The 6,733-nt window shown below is 63.0% G+C and overlaps 1 protein-coding gene across 1 annotated transcript in view; it reads right to left on the bottom strand.

Annotated features, from left to right (window-relative positions):
* Positions 1-164: 164 nt before the first annotated feature.
* Positions 165-6,733, bottom strand: part of MNEG_0748 (abc transporter G family protein) — a gene marked incomplete at both ends in the record, with an annotated part of 13,217 nt that continues 6,648 nt past the window's right edge. The window contains 8 exons of the mRNA XM_014050762.1: positions 165-270; positions 374-706; positions 980-1,131; positions 1,389-2,603; positions 2,768-3,363; positions 3,472-3,619; positions 3,749-3,967; positions 4,237-4,404. Of these exons, the coding sequence (XP_013906216.1) occupies positions 165-270; positions 374-706; positions 980-1,131; positions 1,389-2,603; positions 2,768-3,363; positions 3,472-3,619; positions 3,749-3,967; positions 4,237-4,404 (2,937 nt within the window). The remainder of the gene's footprint in view (positions 271-373; positions 707-979; positions 1,132-1,388; positions 2,604-2,767; positions 3,364-3,471; positions 3,620-3,748; positions 3,968-4,236; positions 4,405-6,733) is intronic.

Consider the following 6,733-nt stretch of genomic DNA (forward strand, 5'->3'; position numbering starts at 1 on the left):
GATCTACACAGTGTTGAGCATGGTGGAACGCTCGGCCACAACAGGTGCAGGTGCTCCCATCTGCTCCAAAGGTGCAAAGGCAGAGCTCGCAAGAGCAGGGCGGGTAGGGCCGATGCGCGGCAGAAGAGCGCTAAATCATGCAGAAAAGCTAGCCCAAGCCGCCGTCAGACCTGCAGCGGCATCATGATCATCAGCAGCAGCAGCGGCGGCGGCGGCGGCGGCAGCGGCAGCGGCAGCGGCAGCGGCAGCAGCCCCAGCAATGTACAGTACCTGGAAGCAGCAGCGGAATGATCAGAAAACCCTATATCAAATCTACTGCAAACCGGCGCCCCTGCTGTTGCGCAGCCAAGCCAGCAGCCGGGGCGGCACGCACCGCGAGGCGCCGCCAGGGCCGCCGCGCGGCCGCCACAGCGCGAACGCCATCGCGCAGAACGCGAGCAGCACGGCGCCGGCGTAAAAGCAGGCGAGGGCGAGGGCGCTGTCCAGCACGTGGCCGGGCCTAAGGCCGAGGGTGCGCAGGAAGACCTCGCCGCCGATGTCCTCGACCCTCGCAAAGCCTGAGACGTCCAGGACGTAGGACTGGTCGGCCATCTCATTTGCGGCGAGCACCTCGAAGGCGAAGGAGAGGGGGCTGAGGTAGCGCGCCCAGCGGATCCAGGCCGGGATCGAGCTGGGGTTGACCAGGTAGCCGCCGACAAGGACCCACCTTCGGGTTGGGTAACGTAGAAAGGTGTGGGTGGACAATGCTTTTAATAAGGAATGAGTGGTACAGAAGCCATTGCAGAAGCCATCGCTGGCGCACATGGATCTTGCTTCGCCAGGCCGCAGCAAGGAGAGGCCTCCTCAGATGAGGCCAAGCCAGTGAAACCTTTGCACTGTTGCAATGGGACCCAAAACTAGACAGTCTTATGGTCGCAGTTCCCCACCATGCCGGATCGGCTTACAGAATTCTACAGCCAGCCCTTGTCTGTTAACTCACATGAGCAGGATGATGTTCATGGCCAGGGTGGTGGCGGAGGAGGTGCGGCACAGCGCGGTGAGTGCGGTGGTCAGGGCGCCCACGGTGCAGGTGTAGGTGGCCAGCACAAACATGAAGGTCACCACGCGCGACACCTCGGGCAGAAGGCCGACCTGATTATTGGTTGATGGAAGCATCGCATCGAATGGCAGATTGATGATGAGCACAGTGGATGTCCATTGTTAGCCGTTCCTAGCACGACAACGCCATGTGACGCTGAGGTGGGGCAGGGTTTGCAGGCTGCATGACATTTGGCTCGGAGGCCTGTTCTTATGGCACCGCGTCTAAAGCGAGAAGGCAATATATGGCAACATCTGCACAATGCCTGGCAGCAGCAGCCGCGCTTACGAGCCCTGAGCAGCTGCCGCACCATGGGGTAGACCAGGGCACTGAAGAGCAGCGCCGGCAGGGTGCGCAGCAGCAGCCCGTCCAGCACCAGGCTGGACAGCAGGTAGGTGCTGCCGCTGTAGTAGTGCCCCGCCACCTCGCGCTCCACCAGCTCCCGCTCAAGCACCAGCCCGTCCACCACAGACACACTCGTCCACCCAAACAGCGCCAGGGCAAAGAACATGGCGCCCAGGCGGTTCTGGACGCCGATCTGTGACAGATCGAGTTTGAAAAAGATGGCGCCGACGACGACGCCGAGGGCGAGCGCCACGACCACGTGCAGCATGAGTAGCCGTGGCTCGCGGCGTATGTTGGTGAACGCGCGCCAGTAGAGCACCGCGCACTCTCGAACCACGCAGCCGGCCCACTCGCGCGCTTGGCCCCTGCTGCTGCTTCGCCGCGCAGCGCTGGGCAGCTGACCAATGCTGGTGCTCCCCCCAGCGCAAAGCTCGGCATTGCCGCCATCCCCGATGATTGCCGCATTGTCACTAAGCATGGTGGCCCTGCGGCTGACGTCATACTGGCCGGCCTGCACATCAACCATGAGCGCGCCTGGAGTCGAGGCCGGCCCACCGGCGCTTAGCAGTGTTGGCAGCTCAAATGTGCTGCCGGTATCTTTTCGCTGCTGCTGCTGCTGCTGTTGCTGCTGCTGAAAAACTGGGCAGCTGCACGAGCTGTTGTAGCTACCGCTTGCCTGGATCTTGCTGCTGCATGCCGCAACGCCCTGCTTCTCCTCAAACCGCTCAAGAAGGGAAGCGAGGCCGGCCGGCTGTGACGCCACGTGCAGCATGTGCTCTGCCGGCTGGCGGCCGGGCGGGCAGGGGTAGCCGGCCGCCGCGAACGACGGGCCCACGCCGGCAGGCGTGCCCAGGTAGGCAAGACGGCCCTTGGCCAGCAGCAGCACCTGGGACAGGGAGTCAAACATGTCGGGCGACGGCTGGTGCAGGCTCATGATCACCACGCGGCCGTGCTTGGCGATGTCCTGGGCGGTGCGCATGAGGTTGTACGCGGTGTAGGAGTCAAGGCCGCTGGTGGGTTCGTCCATGATGACGAGGCGCGGGCGCGTGACCAGGGCCATGGCGATGGTGACGCGGCGGCGCTCGCCGCCGCTGACGCCGCGGATGGAGGCGCTGCCGCCGACGAGGCTGGTGGCCACGTGGGACAGGCCCAGCTCCGCCAGCACGCCATCAATGCGCTCCTGTGGGGAAGTTAAAACGGGTGTGATATGCAAAGCAACCGTTTGAGATATGGGTCGAGGCCATTCAATCGCTGCTGACGCATGCATGCCTTACTTGAAGGCTTCCAGGTTTCAAAGCATGTCGAAATCTTGCTAAAAGCAGCCCGCCGGCCCCAAGGACACACCTGGATATCTTCCGCCCCCAGGCTCCTGGGCAGCCGCAGCAGCGCGCTGTAGCGCACGCACTCCTCCACCGTCAGCGCGGGCAGCAGCACGTCCTTCTGCGGCACAAAAGCCGTCACCTTGCGCAGCACGCTGCGCCGCGCCTCGCCGCCCAGCGTGACGGAGCCCTCGACGCGCGCGCCGGTGCCCACAGACTCTGTGGCGCCAGAGAGGATGGACAGCAGCGTGCTCTTGCCCGCGCCGGACGGCCCCAGCACACCCAGCACATCACCCTCCTCCACTGTGCCGGAGATGTTTCGCAGCAGCACCTTGCGGCCCGCTGCCGCTGCCTCAGATGCCCGCTGCTGCGGCGCTGCTGCTTCAGGGGAGTCCTGGTCAACAGCCGTGCCCGCGCTGTTGTCGTTGCCTGTCTGGCGTCGGAGCGCAGCGCAGCGGCTGGCGGCGACTGCGGCGAAGCTGCGAGCAGGGCCAGCCGCGCGGCGCGCTGGGACTGAGCACGATATGCCGTCGAAGACAAAGGCCGCCGGCAGACCCGTCTCGTGCGTGGTGATCTGCAGAGGGGTCTGATCCAGGGGCGCCGCCGACGCGCCCTTGACGGCTGCAGTAGCGGGCGGTGGCGCAGCAGGTACTGCACACGGGCGGGCGGCTCTGCCGCTCGCCGAAAACATGCGCCACGCCGCAACGTTGTAAGAGAGCAGCAATCCACCAACCAGCAGCAGCATCGCTATCGGCAATACCGAGACGACGGCCACAGACGTTGCCGCGCTCCGCGCCGCGGCGCCGTCCCGCGGCTCGTCGCCGTCTGCGCCTGCAGGCGCTGCGGCGGTGCCGTCGACGACGGTTGTGGCGCCGGCCTGCGCCGGGCCGCGTGTGCAGTCACCCGCGCGGCACCGGAGCGACAAGCGGGGCCCAATACCCACGACTTCGCACCCGCCGCCCGCGTCGCAGGTCATCGCCACGGTGCTGTTGTCAAGCTGCCTCACCGGCCCCTGCAGCAGGCGCGGGCAGCCGCGGCCGGGCGCGGCGGCGTCCCCGCAGTGGCAGTATGTTGACGAGCAACTGAAGCCAGGGGCGGAGAAGTTGCAGCCCCTGGCAATGCAGACCAGCGGGCGGGTTGGCTGCTCGACCAGGCCGACCTCGAACTTGCAGAAGCGGTTGGCTTCCGGGCTGGCAGAGGGGTCGACGCTCAGCAGGCCGCCGGGCTGCGAGGGTTGCGGCAAGGTGGGCGGCGCAGGTATGCTTTCAAGCGGGTTCAGCTGGGGAGATGGCCAAAGGGCTAGCATTGTCTCACTTGGCTTCTTGTAGCCTAAGACAAGTGATGTTGTTTGTTGCAAGCAAAAACACATGTCTGGCGGCTGTGCTTGTCAATCCACGGTCAACAGGGCAAGCAGCACGCCATCAAATTTGCTCAGGCGCATTTGCTTGCAAGGCAACTGGCAGGCGATACCTGCAAAGCTCATTGCGCACCTACCTGCAGGCCTATTGGGCCATCAACAGATGGCAGCTTCTCCCCGCGCACGTTGCAAAACACGGCCACGCCCGAAGAGCCTTTGCTCAGGAACCCCTGAAGGTCGCATTGGTATCCTTTGTAGCTGGCCGACTCGCCAAAGAAGGGGCTGGTGTCGCAAATCGAGCGCGCCTGCCCAGCGAACGCAGGGCACACCCCTGATTCCGTGCAGACGAAGCAGGTGCGCCCCGACCAGCCGGGGGCGCAGGGGCAAGAGCCGTTGGCGGCCGGGGCCGTGCCGGGCGCACAGCGGGACAGTGGCCCCTTGGGGGCCGGCCGTGACAGCTGCAGCAGCCGGCGTCGCAGGTCCAGCCGGCCAGGCAGGTCAGTGTGCACAGGCACGATGCCCGGTCTTCCACTTGCCTGCGACAGGGTTGGCATGTTTGAGCACGCACTACGTGATTGTATTGCAAGAGCACCGCAGCCAACGATGGGAATCAGCGGAATCAGACCAGCAGAAGCTCTGCTGTCACTCGCCTGCATGGCACTCTAACTGCAGATAGACCGCCACGCAGGCTCCCGGTGGCCTGAGTGGTGGAGGAGGCACACAAGAAAGCTTCTGTGAAGGGCGGCGGTGAGTAGCATCCTCATATTCCAGGTGCACCCTCACCGAAGGGCCGCGCGAGGACAAGGGTGCTTTCCAGGCGGCGCCGTAGAGCGGGCGTGGCTCTGGGGCTGGGAATTAGAAAATGAGTTTGGCGGGTGATGTGAGCACATACTGCTGCCAAGGTCACGTGCGCACCGAAGTGTCCAAGTGGGTGGTGCGAGCAGGCGCGCGCACTTCGCAAGACGCCACTAGCACCTCCACCGGTCCGTGCAGCTTACAATACCATGCGTGTAAATATCAATTTTTGCACTTCAAGTTGACACGCCGCGCGCCAGCCCCCATAGCTGCGTCGAGGACGGTTGCCAACTTCGTAAATGAACAAACGCCGTCCTTGACGTGCTCACCTCCGATGACGAGGCCCAGCAGACCCATCATCAATATCAGTATCATTATAAACCCTTGAAGCCACTGTGAAAATGCGAAATGGCCGATTGCAGCGAGAGGCTGATCGTGGGCGCCCTCGACAACGCGGTACGTACGTACGGCGAATTAAGCCGAGCAAGGAGTTGATGGTATAGAACCTTGTTCTTGAAGTGCGTCGGTGTGGCGGCAAACTGTGATGGTTGTGTGGCAGGGTGATTTGACAGTTGTGGTTCCCCAGCAACACAGGTCCGCACAGACCTCGCATCGACACGTGTTACACAGCAGCCATGTGAACTGCACGATAGGCATACGTACAGCCATGAAAGGGAAGTGTGATGGAGACGGCAAGGGTCTCACACAAACACAGCAGGAATGGGAGGGCACAGTACGTGCTGGATCGCTGCAATTGGTTAACCTCGTGTGGCTCAACAGCTGGCCGCACCTGCCGCCTATGCCGATACTGCTAACAGATGTTCACAGCCGCCGCAAAATATCAGGCCAGGCTTCACCTAATGGAGCACTTGCCCTAAAATCAACGGTCGGTGCCCGTCACTTGGAAGCTTCTCCCACACAATGCAGCTGCAGGCGCAGCCCCCTCTCTCAACCGGCACCCCATCGTGGTTCTGGGACTCTTCGAACTCCAGAAACTTGAGGGTCTCTGTAGCATTACAGTCGGTGATGGTTTGGAAACCAGCTGCAGGGCCGAGCGCGAGCCCGCCGTGCTCCCCTGTGCGCGCGTATGCACCCCAAGAAGGCGTCCATGAACACCGACGATATGCATGGCGACGGGCGTGCTATTGCACGTCTGGCCGATAAGCAGGCAGCGGCACCTCCTTTGGCTGGAAGTGGCCGCTAAGTAAGGGATCTGAAAGGTTGCCGTTTGGCAGGTCACTGCATTGATGAAATTGCGTGTAATGACGATGCTGCATGCTTGCGTGCCGGTGCACCGCCCGTGTGGCGACGCCCCATGCACAGCAACGCGTTTGGGTCGTGGGAAATCAAGTATCAAATCGCTCGCAGTGGATGGATGCACAGCCAAAGTGCTAGGTTCAATGTGGAACTACGCTGAAAAACAGTGACAAGCTGTTCGCAAGAGGCCAGCGGCAGCCCTGATGCGCGCAGACACGCGCGCGGCACGAGGAACGATGCTGGCTGCAGAACATTGCGGAAAAACCGCCCGCCCCCCATCCCAACAGACAGGCTCTCCCCTAGCTTAAGAACTAGAAATGGTCAGGATGCAATGCGAGCTGAAACACAGGTGCAAGGTGGAATGCATATGCATCGCTTGTTCCTGCAACCCCCTCCTGGCGCAACCGAGCCCGGGCGCTTCGAGAACAGCCTACTCAACCAGGCGAGGGGACATGGCTGTGTCTAGCCTAGCCGGTGCAGCGACCCCCTCATTGCCCAGCGCTCTGGGCTCGCCCGCCGCCCTGGCGCTGCTGTTAACACCACCGACGCCGTTGTCGCCCCCGCCATTGAATGCCGAGGCGG

The sequence above is a fragment of the Monoraphidium neglectum genome (assembly GCF_000611645.1).
Source record: "Monoraphidium neglectum strain SAG 48.87 unplaced genomic scaffold scaffold00065, whole genome shotgun sequence".
Classification (NCBI taxonomy): Eukaryota; Viridiplantae; Chlorophyta; class Chlorophyceae; order Sphaeropleales; family Selenastraceae; genus Monoraphidium; species Monoraphidium neglectum.